This window comes from Rhincodon typus, chromosome 25 (assembly GCF_021869965.1).
Source record: "Rhincodon typus isolate 14 chromosome 25, sRhiTyp1.1, whole genome shotgun sequence".
NCBI lineage: Eukaryota > Metazoa > Chordata > Chondrichthyes > Orectolobiformes > Rhincodontidae > Rhincodon > Rhincodon typus.
In genome coordinates this window covers 2405209-2423686 of record NC_063356.1, presented here as the reverse complement: position 1 = coordinate 2423686, position 18478 = coordinate 2405209, and the positions used below count along the sequence as shown (strand labels likewise).

At 42.8% G+C, this 18478-nt stretch overlaps 1 protein-coding gene across 1 annotated transcript in view; it reads right to left on the bottom strand.

Moving 5' to 3' along the window:
• The window catches only part of LOC109912870 (ataxin-7-like protein 1), a 33024-nt gene that overhangs the window by 10828 nt on the left and 3718 nt on the right, over positions 1 to 18478 (bottom strand). Inside the window, 6 exon segments of the mRNA XM_020512310.2 lie at positions 4627 to 4853; positions 6924 to 7006; positions 8968 to 9287; positions 11038 to 11254; positions 13734 to 13838; positions 14096 to 14158. Coding sequence (XP_020367899.1) covers positions 4627 to 4853; positions 6924 to 7006; positions 8968 to 9287; positions 11038 to 11254; positions 13734 to 13838; positions 14096 to 14158 — 1015 coding nt within the window.

Below are 18478 nucleotides of genomic sequence, written 5' to 3'. Positions count from 1 at the left end.
TCATCCAGCTCTACACCTTGTTATCTCAGATTCTCCAGCATCTGCAGTTCCTGCTATCTCTGTGTCAGAGGTTCTGTTCACTCTGAGGGAGCTGGATCAGTGTCAAGGACTCTCCATGTGTAAATAAAGGGTGACTTGGTGATGGGATACCGGCCTCTGTGGAGTTATTTCAGTGAGCAGCCCTTTTGAACCGCTGCAGTCTATGTGCTGTAGGTAGACCCACAATGCTGTCAGGGAGGGAATTCCAGGATTTTGACCCAGTGACACTGAAGGAACGGTGTAACATTTCTAAGTCATGATGGTGTGTGTCTTGGACTAGAATTTGACAGCTGCTGAATGGTATGGCATGGTAATTATCACACAGTCATGCCTTCAAGGTAGATTAGTAAAATTCCAGATTTAATTAACAGCCTAAAGTTCAACAGCATTAACAAATAGTGATCATAACATGATCAAATTAACAGTGTTTGAAAGGATGAAATGCGAAAAAGCTTCCAAATTTTTCACTTAAGATAGACTGATTTCAATGAGATGAGACAGATACAGTCCACAGTAAACTGGACAAATCTGTTAATGCGCAAAGCAACAAACAATAAATAGGTGGTGTTCAAAAATAAATTAATGCTGTACAGAGTCAATTTATACCTTTAAAGGGCAAAATTTCTTCTTGTCAAAAGTACATTTGTGGACAATTAAAGGGCTCAGAAACACATTAGCAGAAAAGAAAATCCCTACAAAAATACAAAAAGGTGCAGATCCTGGGAAATATGAAAAATATGCAGAAGCGCAGAGGATGGCAAAACAGACAATAAGAGCTATAAAAAAGAAGCCTGAAGAGAAGCAAAAATGATATCACAATCAATATAAAAAAGTTTCAATTCATGAAGATAATGGTGTCATTGTTATGAAAGCAAGGAACTGGCCAAAATGCTGAATAATTATATTGCTTCAGTATTCGCAGCAGAGAAAGAGATCAACATGTCAGAAATCTCAAAGATATTATAATTGAATCAGGGATAAAGAATCAACAACTTTAACTTAAGGAAGATAACAGCAATGAAAAAAATTAATGCCACTAAACAATGAGAAGAGAACAGGACCTGATGTTTTCATATCAAATCTTGAAACTTGCAGTCTAACTATAATCTTTAAAATTTCTCTCGATTTGAAAACCATTCCTTCAGATTGGAAAATTGCCCACGTCACTTTGCTATTAAATACAGAGCCAGCAAGAAACCAGGGAATAATCAACCACGTAGCCTAGAATCTCTCGCAAGGAAACAACAGAGTTTATAATTAACAATAGGAATGCTCAACACCTCGAAAATATTCAGTTCAGTTATCAGCGAGAGCCAGTAAAGATTTGTAAAGTCGGTCATGCCTGAAAAATCTGATTATGTATTTTGAGGAAGTGACTTAAATCATGAACTGGAGAATGTCTACAAATGTTATTTGCATTAACGTACAGAAGATTCCTCACCAAGCACTGTTAGTTACAATTGAGACTTCAAAGAAATTGAAGATAAATCTTTGAACCAGTTGGGGAACTGACTGAGCCTCAGGAGATAGAGAATAGGAGTAACGACCAGGAGCTCAAATTGGCAGAATGGGACAAGCATTGTCCCAGAGGGATGTCCTGTTCCACTCAGATATTCAGAGCATTCATTCATGGCTTAGACAACAGGATACAAAGCCATATATCCAAGGTTACTGATGAGCCAAAGATAGGAAAGTATTGTAAACAGTACAGGTGAGAAACTAGAACTACAAAGAGATATTGGAGGATTAAGAGAATGGGCAAAAGTATGGCAAAATGGCACGCGTGAGGTCATTCAATTTGAATCAAAATAAAAGATCAGATTATTTTTAATTGGTGAAAAGCTAGAAACCACAGAGGCCCATAGAGACTCCAGGTACACAAATTATTAAAACGTTATGAGCAGATACCGACAAAAATCAAAAGAAAAATCAAGAGAATGCTGGCCTTAGTATCTGATGGATTAGAATACAAGAGGTGAGAAGTAATCTTTTAGCTGTGAGAAGCATTGGTAAGAACTCACCTAGAATTACGGTGAACAGTTCTGATCAACACACCCTATATAGATATAAGGGAGTCAAAAATTATTGGGAGTAGATGAAAATATGGAGTTGAGAGCACAATTGGATCAGCCGTTATCAAACTGAATGATGCAGAAGGCCAAGAGGGGCCGAATGGCCAACTTGTTTCCTACTTCCCACATTGGCCTCGGACAAAGTGCAGTGTTGATGTACCAAAGTTATATCTGTACTCAAAGAGTTAAACTGCAATGACAAACTAGGATTATCTTTCCTAGAAGAGTGGATGGTTACAAAAGTGATTTGGTCAAGGTTTTCAAGATAGTGGGCAGGATTTTGTGAGGAGTGACAACCTTGTGTCAGATGCCACTCCGGCCCTTCTTTAACAATAGAGGGTGCTCCATATTTCTGAGAGGAAGTCTGATCAGGGATCCCTCAGAAATACAGAGCTGTACTTTTGTTCTGACAGTTCTCTCAACGCAGAACTGTCAGGGGAAAGAAAACCACACTCACTTTTCCTTGCAGTCAGCTGTTGTAATCTGAAATTTACAGGTTCACTTTGACAACTACTGTGCAAGTCCATGAGGTATGTGTGAAGTTGGGTGCTGCAAGGGTAGATAGGGTGGCAGCTTGGCAGAGTACCAGGTACACAGGATGGGATGTGGGATGGGGATAGGGTGACAAGTGGGTGGGATGCCAAAGTGCAAAGTGGCAAATGATGCAGTTTAGGGTAGGTTAGGGTGGGTGGAGGAAATTGGTTTTGGCAGAAGGCAGGGAGGGTGGGAGTCAGGTCAGGGGGGAGTTTGGGTATGGCAGGGGCTAGAGGGTATTGGATTGGGTCTAGCAACAGTGTTGAGTATTCGCGTGGTGTTGTGTCTGGCCACATTTGTTTGTGCAGTGAAATTATTAAATATTTGTACAACACAAAGGGTGGTAGAAGTTCGGAACTGTCTTCCACAAAAAGCAGTTGATGCCAGGTCAGTTGTTGATATTAACACTGAGACGGATTTGTAAGAGAATCTACATATCACAAAAGTCAATGTCACTCAAAAACCTCCCTTCCCAGCGTCCTGTGTTACCAACTGCATCTCTACTGATGTTCATCCAGCTGTCTCTCACTATCATTTGGTAACTACTCCCCCCAGCGTACTGAGTAACTGACTGTATCTCTACTGACATTAATCCAATTGCTTCCTAGTCCAGCTATCAACAGTTAGAAGTAACACAATGTAGATAATAACAAAGCAAATTTAAGCTTTTGCATCCAGTAATATAGTTACTGAACAGAACACAGTTTTATAGTAAATTATGGTTTCACTATTACAAACTAAAAGTGTTTTTGCAAGACACACTTTTGCAGGATACTTCCTTGCAGTACATTATTTGTACAGCTTAATAGAGAGTTATCCCAAATCAGGACCCAATGGAAGGTTTATAGTGGCAATTTGCACAAGATGTAATCAGCAGGCAAGGTGTAAGTGCACCATCTGGTGGCACCGGCTGGAACTGTACACTGGAACACTATTTCAACCCAATGCCTACAGACTGCTACATGGGACCCATTTACTTGCTTATAAAACAAAATGATTTTTAATCTTGGCTGAAGTGCTCTTGAAAAAATAATGTGATGCTGAGAGTTTGGAATGAAAAAATATAGCTAAATAAATCGGCTGAAATCAGGATGCTCTCAGGCTCTCAATTCCTGCTTCCTAAGATGGAAAGGTTGATTCCCACCTGAATTAGCTGGAGTATGTGGGAGGAGGCTCATGTGGAGCATAAGCCCCAGCAGGAGCCAGTTGGGCCGAATGGCCTGTTCTGTGAATTCTGTGCAACGTGAAATGAGCTGCAACATGCAAGTTTCAGATATATCGAGTCTGAAAAAAAAAAATTTCAAAGTTCAATGTCAGCTTCAGTTAATGCTCTACCCTCCTGATCACCTGAAAACTCTAATAATTGTGCATCATCTGTGGTAATACTCTCTCACCTCCAAAACACAGAGTTATTCCATGGTCCTGACACCAAAATTCAGGCTGACACTTCCAATGCAGCATTGTAGAATTCCTCATGCAGCCTTATGAGAGCAAGCAACACAGCTCAAAGCAGAGAAACGTGGAATTTAACCAGCCTGTATAGTTTAGTAACCACTGGTCTTTCAAGTAACATCAAAAGGGAGCAAGCAATTTAACCCCTCAAGTCTGTTATATAGACTCAGGAGGAGGCCACTTTGAGTTTCCTCGGGCAGTCTGTTAGATCATGGCTGATCTGCACTCAACTCATTCTCCCACTTTGCTCCAGACACTTGATAGCTCCCAACCAATAAAAGCCTGTTAATCCTGGGTTTACAAATCCAATTGAGCCCAGCACCCACTGTTTTTTCTGGGGGTGGAGACTGGTCCAGTTTTCTAATAATCTTGATGAGGAAAAAACAGCTTCTTCTGAAAGCCCAAGCTCTAAATTTGAAAGATTGTGATTTATCTTGGTCTAGATTCCCTGACCAGAGGGAATGACATCTCAGAACTACCCTCCGGTCAAGACCCTGAAACCCAAGAATCCTGGAAACTTGGACCATACCTTGAACCAGAGCAACCGGAAATCTTTGGCCGGTTTGGAGCGATCCCCAACATCGCCGAACCCAGAGTGGCCTCCTGCCCTGGAGAGACTGGCGCTGTCTCCTTAACCTGTAGCTTTCTCTCTTTACCAGTCTCCTTGTTCTTCAAACTTGCCCGATGTTCTGCCAGCAACTCATCAAAGGCAAGTCGGCGTCCCGGCACACTCCTCCTCTGTGTCAACGAGTGCGTCTAATATAGAAACATACAGGGAAAGTTTAACACCAGCTGATGCCGAGTAAAGAGTATGTCAATTTACATTTCTGCAGCACCACATAACATGTTTCACAGGAGCATAAATCAGAAAGAATTTGATTTAAAGCCACATGAGAAGATATTAGGATAAGTGATTGGTCAAAGGAAGGATTTAAGGAATACCATACTGGAGGACAAGAGAGGTAAACAGGTGTAGGGAGAAAATTTCAGAGCTTAGAGTTCATGCAGCTGAAAGCACAGCTGCCAATAGTAGAACAATTCAAATTGGGGATGCAAAAAAGGCCAGAACTGAAGAAGCATAAATATTTCAAGTGGTTATGGGCCTCAAGGAGATTAAAGAGGTAGGGAACAGTAAGGACATGGAGGAATTCACAAACGAGAGAGAATTGTAGACTCGAGTAGACCATAAACACCAATGGATTAGTTGGACTCAATGGTCTGTATATCCCAGGCCATATATCATTTGTAGTTTTAGAACTGAAGCATTTGCCAACCCAGTAGCATCTGAGTCAGTGGCCACAAGTCCAAGTCTCACTCTGCATATATTAGCACTGTCAGAGGGTCAGCGCAGAGGGAGTGATGGAATTTGGTAAGGACAAGCAGGAAGTTCACTTGCAACAAAAACAGGAGTTGCTGGAAAAACTTGGCAGGTCTGGCAGCATCTGTGAAGAGAAAGCAGAGTTAACATTTTAGGTCTGGTGACCCTTCCTGAGAACTGACACTCAGTTCTGAGGAATGATCACCGGACCTGAAACATTAACTCGGATTTCTCTTCACGGACGCTGCCAGACCTGTCAGCATTTCCAGCAATTCCTGTTTTTGTTTCTGATTTATAGCATCCACAGTTCTTTTTGTTTTTATTTAGGATGTTCACCTGTTTCCCTCAAGTCACCACTCTTCCAAATACCATCACTAAAAACAGAATTACAGCTCAGTCACGTCAATGCCGGTGAGATAGTGTTCATACAAATAGATCTTGCATTACAACAACTGCACTCTACACAATTTTGAATCGTCTGAGAGGTGTAAGCAACTGGTACAATGGCTTATTAACAAGCTGGTATGCATGGCTGACTTTAACTGTAAATTATCCGTCTGTATCAGTGATAATGAACTCCTGTGTCAATGTTTTACCATTTTATAAACTGCTGTACAATTTTTTTTAAAAATTCAGCAACTGTTCTGAGCGAGGCAGGCTCACAGCTCAAAGATGCAGGGAGGCACCGACATACCGATCACAATTGGATCCCTTCTGGAATGAAGTTTTTGTTACCTTTTGCTATAAAATATATATCCACCGTGACAGGATGATAAACCAAGCTGACAGAGAAGAAAAGTCTAATATTTTGATCAAGTCTGTCTGACACCACAATGGGTAGAACATCTAGAATAAACGCTTCTTCCCTACCTCTTTGCATAACATCCTAAGAAATAGGAACAGGAGTAGGCCATTTGGCCCCTCCAGCCTGTTCTGCCATTCAACAGGATCAGGGCTGATCTGACGCTCCATATCTCCACTTTCCTGTCCTTCCCCCAACCCTTGATTCCCCAAACGATCAAGAATCTATCTCAGCCTTAAATATACACAAGGACTCTACTGCCACAGCTCTCTGAGAGTTCCAAAGACTCAAAATCCTCTGAAAAGAAATTGCACTTCATCTCAGTCTTAAATTGGCACTCCTTTATTTTAAGGATCCTTTCGTCCTAGACAGTCCCATGAGGGGGAACATCCGCTCAGCATTTACCCTGTCAAACCCCTTTTAATCTCTCGGGGGAAGCAAAAATCCTTGGGAAAACTCATTCTTATCCCACAGAATGCTAAAGCCAAACCAGGAGTGTTATATAGCAAAGAACAAAGTAAGGTTTCCTTTTCTCAAAATTATAACTGACTCCTAAAATCAGCCAGTGAGGAACCTAGGTGCCTGTATGCTTTAAATCCAGAAACTGAGCTACACGGAAACACTGCCTCCAGGAAAATACAAAAAAAAATTCAAACTCAAGGTAATGTCTGGGACAAGGCAGGAGAGAAAGCGAGAGTGATTTTACCTTACAAGTTAATGAACGTGTGCAGTGTTTCTTGGTGTTTGGGTCCATGACGCTGCAGTGCTTATTGAGGTCACTTTCTTTCTCTGCTGGGAGATTATATGGAGGTTAGGTGCTATGACAGATGTTTCCTGTTAAAGAACTGAGACACCTCAGAACTTCCCCTCCCACCACACATAAACATGCAAACGTTACAGTTAGCAATCAGGTGTCCCTTTTACAGTTTCCAAGAAACTTTCCTGAAATCATAAAAAATCTAATACTGAGAGAAAACAAAGGTTCTTAAGCAGTGAAAGGGACCGGGGGTGTTTAATAGTAGAGGAATCCTCAAAGCATTGACTGCTGTGCTACTGAACCGTTCAATAACAGCTGCATTTACATACTGCCTCCAACAAAAATGGTTACTAAACATAAATTGGACATTTACCACATAAACAGATGCTGGGAAACATGACCAGGAGCTTGGTCAAAGGTAGGTTTTAGGAGCGCCTTAAAAGAGGAAAAAGATAGAGAGATGGATAGATTCAGGGAGGATGTTACGTGACAGATATTGATGCTGTTGGATAGTCCCAAACAGAGCCACATGTCCCTGCCTCCCATTACTGCCTTCATTCATTTATCACATTGGAAGGTGGTTCTGCATGAAAGTAGACATCAGCTGAGCTGTGATAATCCCAGGGCAAACCACTGTCTCACAGACATTAACTCTTCACTGGAGGAGGGAAGACCCCACTCTCCACTGTCTTCCAGTACTCCCAAGACAGCTGGTTTTCTAAAAGCTACTTGTTCAGAGACAATGCTGCATTACGTTCAACCACTGTGGGCACACAACACAAGAGGAACTACTGAATGACAATCAGGAGATTGAGATTCCTTCCGCTCCTGAGATGAGTTCAGGTGATCAGGGAGTCTCTGCTTCATCTCATGACTGTTTTTAACTTGGAGCCAAAGTCTGCACAAGCTGGTTGCAGGAACATCGCTACCTGGTCTCCAGTCTTCACAGAGTCATGCTCACACTCACTGAGCCATCAATAAATGATTGTTGATACGAGAAACAGTAAACGCTCGAAATTCATGCTAAATCCTTTAGGAAAACAGACTATATCCTTCAGGAAAAGAAACAAGAATCTCACGTGTTTTTTTTAAAAGATTTATTTTAAAGCTCTCACATATACCTGGAACACTTTTTGTGTTTGTGAGATGGAGATGTTTGAAATGTGATTGAGAACGGAAAATCTAAACTATGCAGTGAGTTCAAAGGTCAAAGTTCACTGCTTACCCACAGATGTCAGCTACCACATGCCCTTGTTTTGTCCAAGTTTCTTCCACACCCCCTGATTTGTACACATTTTAAGTCTTACTATTGCATTTGTGAAAGAAACGTTTTCCCTTAATTACAGCGCGGGGTTCGATACAGAGTAAAGCTTCCTCTACATTGCCCCCATCACTCACTTCCAGAGAACGAATAGCACAGGGTTAGATGCAGAGTGAGGCTCCCTCTATACTGTCCCCATCAATCATTCCCAGGACAGGGACAGCACAGGGTTACATTATGATTAAAGCTCCCTCTACTCTTTTAAACTGAAAGTAAAGCTGTCTTTTGCTGTTTAAACAGAGGTAAAGTTGCCTCTACTCTTTTAAACTTCCCATTAAACACTCACAGCACACAGTCAACAGAAGGGTAGATTAAATTAAATCTCCCCTAACACCTTAAACTGAAAGTAAAACTCCCTGTACACTTTCCCCATCAAACATTCCCAGGTCAGGTACAGCATGGGATTAGATACAGAGTAAAACTCCCTCTACACTGTCCCATCAGGTTACTCTGTATCTCTCCTATCTGGGAGCACTTTACACCAATTGATGTTTGACTGCAGTTGATACTGTTCCATTCCCAAGCAGAAGTCATCACAGACCTCAATCACAAAAATATCAACTGATTGTTCTAATCAGTTTTAAATATAACAAATCATTGGCTAAATCCTACTTCCCTTCCTCCACCATTTGACCCTTCATTAGTTCGATGAATGTGGTGATGCAAACTCACCTACAATTCTTCGGTGGATTTTATGGCTGTTTTTCCTGTTACTGAGTGTTGGCTCCTCCAGCACGGGAGACCGCTGCCCTTTACCGTTCTGAATTACCGCAGATGGCTGTAGAGAATCGGCCACCTTCAGGACTGTGCTCGCTGCCATCGCCTTTGTTGCAGAATCAAGGACGGGGACCGGACTGGGTTTACTGGGAGCCAAAGTGGGATCGGGTGGGGACAAGGAAACAGCTGGGAGCTTGGAGCTCAGCTTGATGCAGGAGCTGTCTGTCTTTCTGAGAGTCGGGATCTTTTCCAGGTTCACCACAGGAACAAACAAGCTGCAGCAGGATAAACATGAAGTTTAATAAATAAATTCTAGGCATCCAGTTCAATTCAAACTTGCTCCCACATGAGCTTCAGCAGTGACTGATTAACAGGTTATTTGGACAAATGGAGCATTGCACCAGGACTCAATCCTGCTTCACTCATAGTCCACACACATTCAGTTTCCAGTAGAAGGCCCAATGGCAAGTGAGACTTCCAGAACCTACAGCAAGAGCTCTCCCCGTTGCTAACTGAGTAAAGATAATGAATGTGAAACTAGACAGACCAGCAACTCCTCAAGTTTAATTCCTCAACTCTGAGATTTCGGACACAGCACTGGACCTCCCCAGTGAGAATCGTAGGCTGGCTTACGGTTCAAGGCATAAGTTCAACATTTAGGACTGGGTTCAAAGTTTAGGACTGTGGGTTGCGGGTCAACATCTGACAGCCAGCTAACAAACACAGCTAGAAAGCAAATGGACTTTGTGGCAAAGATTTATAAAATCATCAGGGGCATGGATAGGGTGAACAGTCAAGTTTTTTTTCCCAGGGTAGGGGAGTGCAAGATTAAAGGGCATAGGTTTAAGGTGAGAGGGGAAAGATTTGAAAGGGACCGAAGGTGCAACTTTTTCTCACAGAGGATGGTGTGTGTATGGAATGAGCTGCTGGAGGAAGTGGTGGAGGCTGGTAAAATTACAAAATTTAAAAGGCATCCAGATGGGTATATGAATAGGAAGGGTTTAGGGGGATATGGGGCAAATGGGACTAGATTAATTTAGGATATCTGATCAGCATGGATGAGTTGGAGCAAAGAGTCTGTTTCCATGACGTACATCTCTATGACTTGATGACTGGACGAGGGCTTGGCCTGCCTGTGATGCACTACACTTTTCGAACAATCAGGCTGTTATTGCCTCCTCCTACATGAAGGATGAACCACTTGTGCGATTTCCCAAACAGCAAGCTCGAGCAATGAAACTGTGCCTGAGAAATGATGAATCCTCCAGGAGAGTGAAGCAGTAAAATTAAGACTATACTGGGTTCATTTTGAAACCTGCTGATTTGTCACTTTAAAATTAACACACTTTGAGGGAAAGAAAACAATCAACCAGGATTCCCACTCCAGATCAGCATCCAGTGAACCTTGCTTGAAAGCTTGTACAAACAACACTAGGTTAAAAAGTGTGATGCTACCTACAGTCAAACAGCCAGCTGGAACTCACTGTCTAGAGATTCACATCCAGAAGAGCTGGTTGAGCTCAGCACAAGATTGTACCAGCTGCACGTCTGTGCTGACTCTTTGAATAAGTTATCCTGTTATTCCCACATTACTGCTCCTTCCCCTTAGTCCTCATCTTTCAAGTATTTATGTAATCTTCCTTTTGAAAATTAAATCCGTTTCTACTGCCTTTCCAGGCAGCACATTTCAAATCATAAATTGTTACATGAAAGAAAAAGTTCTCTTAATCTTCTGGCAAATACCTTCAACCTGTGTCCTCTGGTTATTGACCCTTTTACTGCTGGAAAGAGTTCCCCTCCCTGTCTAGTTCATCACAACACTTCATAATTCTCAATACCTCCAACAAACCTCCCCTTAACATTCTCTGCTCCAAGGGGAATAACCCCAACTTTCTCCATCTCTCCACGCAGCTGAAATCATTTATTTCTGATTTGACTGCAGATGCTATCCTTCTCTAAGTTAGGATGAAGATTTTTCTCTCCTCTTGCTCTATGTAATCACAGTCAAAAATACAATCAAATTACCAGAGATTTTCTTTTGGTCCCTTTGAAGGCACGTCTAACTGTAGCACCTTGCTACCAGGGCTCTGTAGCTTCTCTTTGGAGGAACTGGTGCCATGGTTAGCGGTCACAGTAGTTTGGACACTGTTATATCGCGATTTCTGCAGGACAATAGAGTTTGGGGAATTCAAGGCAGGAGGTCTTCGTGCTGACAGTTTGTTCAGAGACCCATGTCTTCTCTCTGAAAATAGTCCGAGTTATTTAGATTCCTTGGCTTGATATCAAACACACAACATACAATCTGAAGAACCAGTGTTCACATCCTGCTATTCCCATGGCTAGGCTCAGTGGTAGCACCGTCTCACCTCTCAGACAGAAGGGCCCAAGGCTGGGGGACTGTTTCATCATTCGAGGTACTATTTTTCAGATATGGCATCAAATAGAGGCCTCCATCTGCTCTCTTAGGTGGGCATAAAAGATCCCAGAAGAGCAGGAGTATTCCTTTTGCTGTCCTTGTCAACATCACAAAACTAAATTACTTGGACATTTATTTGACTGAGGTTAGTGAGAGCTTGCTGTGCACTTTCTGCATTTCAACAAAAACCACACTTCATTGACTGTAATGTGTTATCATGATATTTTGAATGGCATTACAGAAATAAAAGTCATCATTTCATAAAGTATCTGAAATTGAAAGGCTGGTATCAGTAAAAGTATTTTTTTCTTTATTCATTCATGGGATGAGGGCATTGCTGGCTAGACAGCGTTTACTGCCCATCCCTAAGGGCAGTTAAGAGTCAACCACATTGTTGTGGGCCTGGAGTCACATGTAGGCCAGACCAGGTAAGGATGGCAGTTTCCTTCCCTAAAGGACATTAGTGAACCAGATGAGTTTTTCCAGCAACTGACAATGGATTCACGGTCATCATTAGATTCTTAATTCCAGATTTTTATTGAATTCAAATTCCACCATCTGCCATGGCAGGATTTGAACCTGGGTCCCCAGAACATTACCTGAGTCTCTGGATTAACAATCCAGCAATAATACCACTAGGCCATCACCTCCCCGATATGTGGAGCTATTGGAATGACATCACCAATACTCTTTAGGTAAGGAAACCTGGTCAATATATATGACTGTGGCCCCATATCAGCATGGGTAATGCTTAACCAACTCTGAAGCATCTGAACAAGCCACTCATTTCAACAATTTGAATCTATATAGCATCCCAAAACAGGAAAAGGCCCAAAGCGCTACACATGGGTACACTAAAATTAACAAAAGCAAAACTCTGTAGATGCTGGAAGTTTGAAATAAATACAGAATGAGCTGGAGAAATTCAGCAGGTCTGGCAGCATCTTTGGAGAGAGAAAAAGAGTTAATGTTTTGAATCTGGTGTGGCTCTTCAAAACTCCGAGATGGAGATGGGTGATGTCACAGAGGTGAAAGGAAGCGTCCTGATGAAGGGTCACTGGACTCAAAACATCAACTTCATTCTCTCTCCACAGATGTTGCCAGACCTGCTGAGTGTCTCCAGCTATTTCATTTTGTGTTTGTGAAAGTAGGAAGTCTTGCTGACAGTAAAGAGAAGCACTGGGTTCAATACCAATGCTCTGCATTGACTAGCTGCAAGTCTATAACTGGTTAAACTGCAACAGTAGCCTGGCATACACAGAGCTCTCGGTCCTGTCTGGTCGTTTGGACATTGCTAGCTGGATAATGGATGTATTCTTGGCAGAAGAGGGGGTTGTGATGGCTTGGTGGTATTATTACCAGACTATTAATCAAGATACCCTGGGACTGTTGTGGGGACCTGGGTTCGAATCCTGATGGCAGATAGTGGAATTTGAATTCAATAAAAATCTGGAACAGATCAACTGTTGATTGTTGGAAAAAATCCATCCGGTTCACTAATGTCCTTTAGGAAAGGAACTGTTATCCTTACTTGGTCCGGTCTACATGTCATTCCAGACCCACAGCAACATGGTTGACACTTAACTGCCCTCTGGGTAGTTAGGGACAGGCAATAAATGCCAAACTAACCAGCGACACCCACGAATTTTTGAACATTGTGTTGGACATAGACAAGCTCTACCTCAGTGGATCTATCACCAGGCTGGAGACTTTTGCCAGCCAGGTTTCTGCACATTTCCAGTAAAACATTTTTTCAAATCACTTTTGAATATGGTCAAAGTCAGAGAACTGAATAATTTCAGCACTCAAGCTAATAGAACATGTACAGCAAAGGCTTAGATACAGTGCAAAGCTCGCTCTACACTGCTCCCATCAAACACCACCAGGCCAGAGATAGCTTGGAGTTAGATACAGAGTAAAGCTCCCTCAAATGTATCTCCACCAAACACTCTCAGGATGGGCATAGCATAGGATTAGATACAGACTAAAGCTCCTTTCACTCTTTTAAATTGGAAGTAAATGCTCTCTCTACACCGTCCCCAAACACTCTCAAGGCAGGTACAGCACAGGGTTAGATACAGACTAAAGCTTCCTCTACACTGTCCGCATTGTATACTCCCAGAGCAAGGGAACAGTAGCTGAAAGGCAGAGTGAGTCCAAAGATGATGCTGATGTAACCTTTCTCAATTTCAGAGCTTGTGTGCTAGCTGAGTAAGTTTAAGGCAGCATTTCCCTGCAGTATCCAATCCACTTTTGTTTCCTTTGAAAAAAAGACCCAAAGATACTAAGACACAAAATAACTTACCACAGTGCATCTGGAATGCCTGAGGTTTAACTACCTGTCCACATTGGTTACACACCACAAGGAAGAACTCATCATGGGCTGGACAATGACCAAAGATCGGCATATCTGAAATAGAGAGGAAACTAGCTAGCGCACACACACACATGCTGGAACTGCACAAAGAAAGCTGGGAACAGGGGGGTAAGGGAAGGGGTAAATGTGATCTCAATACCTGTTTCATACCTTCAATCTACATCTCCCAACCCCACCCCATAAACACTCCAGAGCACTCCCCAGCCCCGGTGATATTGGGAATTTCAAATCATTCAGACCGAAGTAACTGTGGCTGCTTTCAGTCCTTCATATCCAGCCCACTACCTTACCTTCTCTAATGAGCCTCATTGTTTCAATCTTCTTTCTCACATCTTTGCCACTGTCCTCCGATTCTGTAGAAGCGAAATAAAACATGTTCAGCCACAACACTCAAAGCAATCTCCGCAAATCAAACGAAAAACCTGTAGTGCAGTGAAAGAAACCAATGAACTCTATCTCCTTGGTATCACACCAGCCCGTTTGGTATAATTATAAGCTCATTTTGCATTTGTACAGCACAGGAGGAGGCCATTTGACCCATCATGCTCATGCTAACTCTTTGAAAACACTTTTGATTAGTCTTACTTCTCTGCTCTGGAAAATATTTACATCTTTGCCCTGGTTCATTAGCTATCTTTTTCTACGGTTTATTCTATCGAACATCATAAAATTAAGAGAACCTCTGTTAAATCTTTCCTTAACTTTCTCTGATTTAAGGAGAACAACTCCATCTTCCTCAGTCTCTCTGCATTACTGGAGTTCTGAATCCTTGGTACAGTTCCAGTAAATCTCTTCTGCACCTCCTCTAACTTCCTTCCTGAAGTCTGTGCCCAGAATTGGACACTTTACTCCAACTAAGGCTGAACCAGTGATTTTCAAGTTTTTACATAACTTTCTTGCTTTTGTACTACTTCTTCTGTTTACAAAGCCAAGAATACCATACGGGCTTTTAAGCAATCTCTCAACCTTCTTGCCAGCTTCGAAAACCTGTATACATCCAGCCGCAGCTGCACCCCCTGCAAATTTATACCATTTAGTTTAGTTTGCTTCTGCTCATTCTTCCTACTAAAATGCATCACTTCACACTTTGCCACATTAAACTTAAGTTGCCATGTGTCTGCTCATTTCACCAGTTTGCATCCTCCTCCAGTCTGTATGTAATCACATCTCTGTGTTTCTGGTCAAGTGCACGCTTCAAAACTACACCCCATACAATACTGACCTGGATTTAGGTACATAATCAAAAACAGCAGTGGTTGTAAAAGTGTTAAACATTACTCCATGCTTTCTGCCTCTTAGCCGATCTTGTATCCAGGCTGTCACTGCCCCTTTAAGCTCATGGGCTTTGATTTGCTAATAAATCCATTATGTGGCATGATGTAATCCTGGCTGACAATCTAGGGAATGCTGGGTTTGAACCCTTCAGCACAATGAACAATCCGTCTAGGTGTTAAATTCATGACCCTGTAACAGAGGCAAGAGTTATAACTGAGCCATGACCTGCACAGTAAGTGTATAGCACTGTGTACAGCAACACTAAAACTATATTCACTTCAAACTCTGGAACTCGAGGCCTTAACTTTACGCTGCTAAAGCTTTCTGAAATTAATTGTCATCTCTGGATTCCTATCCTGGTTAGGTTACCGACCATCTTTTCCACAGCTCGTAACGTGTTACGTGCACTCCTGACGCCAACTTATACAGAAAATATGCTTCTCAAATCAGAAACAGTTAACTGAAACATTTTTCAAAGTTAAAATTACCAACGCACAGCAAAGCCAAATCTTGAAAATCAAAAATAATATTGAAATGACAGAAACTCTAATTGTTGCAAGCTCCTGTCCCACTTATTACATGAAGACTATTAAGATAAACATTCTAACCCAATCACCAACTGACTAGACCGCAACAAGGCCCAGCGCAAAAGGAGAATTACTTTCTGCTTCTGAACACAGCTCCGTGCATGAAATTCACTTCCACCCTCCACAGGCTCCAGCCTCCCTCCTCTAAACCCATTTTCCCAGTCCCTCATATTCAGTCTGGGCTGAGATGCCTCCTGAGGTCAAATAGCCAGCCTGCAAGCATAATGTTAGGAAGGTGACACTTTACTAAACAGTCATTCTTTAAGTGGGAGATTTGAGAGGAAATGTTGGCAGGACATTCCAGGGAGAGGAGGGGTGGAAAGAAGAAGGATTTTCATTTCTACAGTGCCTCTCACAAGATACTTCACAGCCAATGGGGTACTTTTTAAAAAGAGTGATCACAGCAGTTAAATAGCACACAGTAAGATCCCACAAACAGCAATACAAGCCTGACAATCTGCTTGGCTGTGATATAAATGTCTGGCAAGCCATGGAGCTGAGCAGAACTTCCCTCCTCTTCAAAAAAGTGCCATGGGATCTTTGTATACATCCAGGAAAAGAGGTGGGATTTGCCGTAACATCTCATCTGAAAGGTGGCACCACCAACAATGCTGTACTCTTTCAACACTGCACAGTGACTGTCAGCCTGAAGTTTCCGGAGGTGAGAATTTTTTTGTTTAATTCATTCACGGGATAAGGGCGTCACTGGCCAGGCAGCGTTTATTGCCCATCCCTAATTGTTAAGAGTCAACCACTTTGCTGTGTGTCTGGACTCACATGTAGGCCAGACCAGGTAAGGATGGCAGTTTCCTTCCTTAAAGGCCATTAGTGAATCAGATGGGTTTTCCCGATATCATTAGATTCTTAATTCCAGATTATTATTGAATTCAAACTCCCCCATCTGCCGTGGCTGGAGTGTTATCTGGATCTCTAGGTTAACAGTCCAGTGATAACACCACCAGGCCATTGCCTCCCCAACCGATGTTGTTACAATAACAACATTGGTTCACCCTTATAAAATCTTCCCCAGGCACTTCACCAGAAAGCTATGAGACAAAATTTAAGGAGTGTATTACGTATTAAAACAGCAGAGAGAGGTAAAGGTGCTGAGAGGTTTAGGGAAAGAATTACACAATCCAGGATCCAGGCAGTTGAAGGCACAGTCATCAAAGGTGGAGAAATGGCAAATGGTGGATGATCGAGAGGTGGTGACCTCAGCTAGAACTGGCACGATGGCTCAGTGGTTAGCACTGCTGCCTCACAGTGCCACAGACACGGGTTCAATTCCACCCTCGGGCAACTGTCTGTGTGGAGTTTGCACATTCTCCCCATATCTGCGTGGGTTTCCTCCGGATGCTCCGGTTTCCTCCCACAGTCCAAAGATGTGCAGGCTAGGTGGATTAGCCATAGGGAATGCAAGGTCATGAGGTTAGGGTGGGATGCTCTTCAGAGGGTTGGTGCAGACTTGATGGGCTTAATGGCCTCTTTCTGCACTGTAGGGATTCTATGATTCTATAACTCAAAGTGGTGACGAACTGAATCCTGGCTAAAAGCAAATGCTTTGTATCGTAAAGGTTTTTGCTCTTGGTTCACACCAGGTCTATCTCATATAGTATGGTCAAGGGGACGAGACCAAAAGGAGAATGAATTAAACACAGCAACAAAATCATCCCTGGCTGCCCTCACTCACCTCCTGGGGCCAATCTGAATAGGAAGCTAAAGGGTGCAGCATGTTTGAGTTGATAGGGTTGCAAAGAAGGCATATGGTATGTTGGCTTTCATTGGCAGGCGAATTCAGCATAAGAGCCGCAAGGTTATGCTTCAGCTCTATAAAACCCTGGTTAGACCGCGCTTGGAATATTGTGTTCAGTTCTGGTCGCCTCATTATAGGAAGGATGTGGAAGCTTTAGAGCGGGTGCAGAGGAGATTTATCAGGATGCTGCCTGGACTGGAGGGCAAGTCTTATGAGGAAAGGTTGAGGGAGCTAGGGCTTATCTCATTGGAGCGAAGAAGGATGAGAGGTGACTTCAAAGAGGTGTACAATATGATGAGAGGCATAGATAGAGTGGATACTCAGAGACTTTTTCCCAGGGTGGAAATGGTTATTACGAGGGGGCAGGGAGATGTCAGAGGTAGGTTCTTCACACAGAGTGGTGGGTGCGTGGAATGCGCTGCCGGCAGTGGTAATGGAGTCAGATACATTAGGGACATTTAAGCGACTCTTGGATAGGCTCATGGATGATAGTAAAATGTAGGGTACGCAGGGTAGATTGATCTTAGTAGGATAATAGGTCGGCACAACATCATGGATCGAAAGGCCTGTAACTGTGCTCTACTGTTCTGTGTTTCTGTTGTCTCTGTGGCGAGGCCATCTGCGATCAAACCCGAACCACCAGCTTCAGCAGCTGGTGGAAATGCATTATTTCCCCTTTCAGCATCTATCAGCTGGTTTTAACATAGCACAGACAGCAATGCAGGCAACACTCACACTGGGTCACCCACAGAAACAGTGTTCACACTTGAAGGAAACATACTTAAGCTTGTATAGTTGATGTCTCAAACTCACAATTATTTGTGCAGTATGCGATAAAAGACCTGTCCCCACCAGTACGGTACCCCAGTGTTATACAGCGACAGACCTGTCCCCACCAGTACGGTACCCCAGTGTTATACAGCGACAGACCTGTCCTCACCGGTACTGTACCCCAGTGTTATACAGTGACAGACCCATCCCCACCGGTACTGTACCCCAGTGTTATACAGCGACAGACCTGTCCCCACCGGTACTGTACCCCAGTGTTATACAGTGAC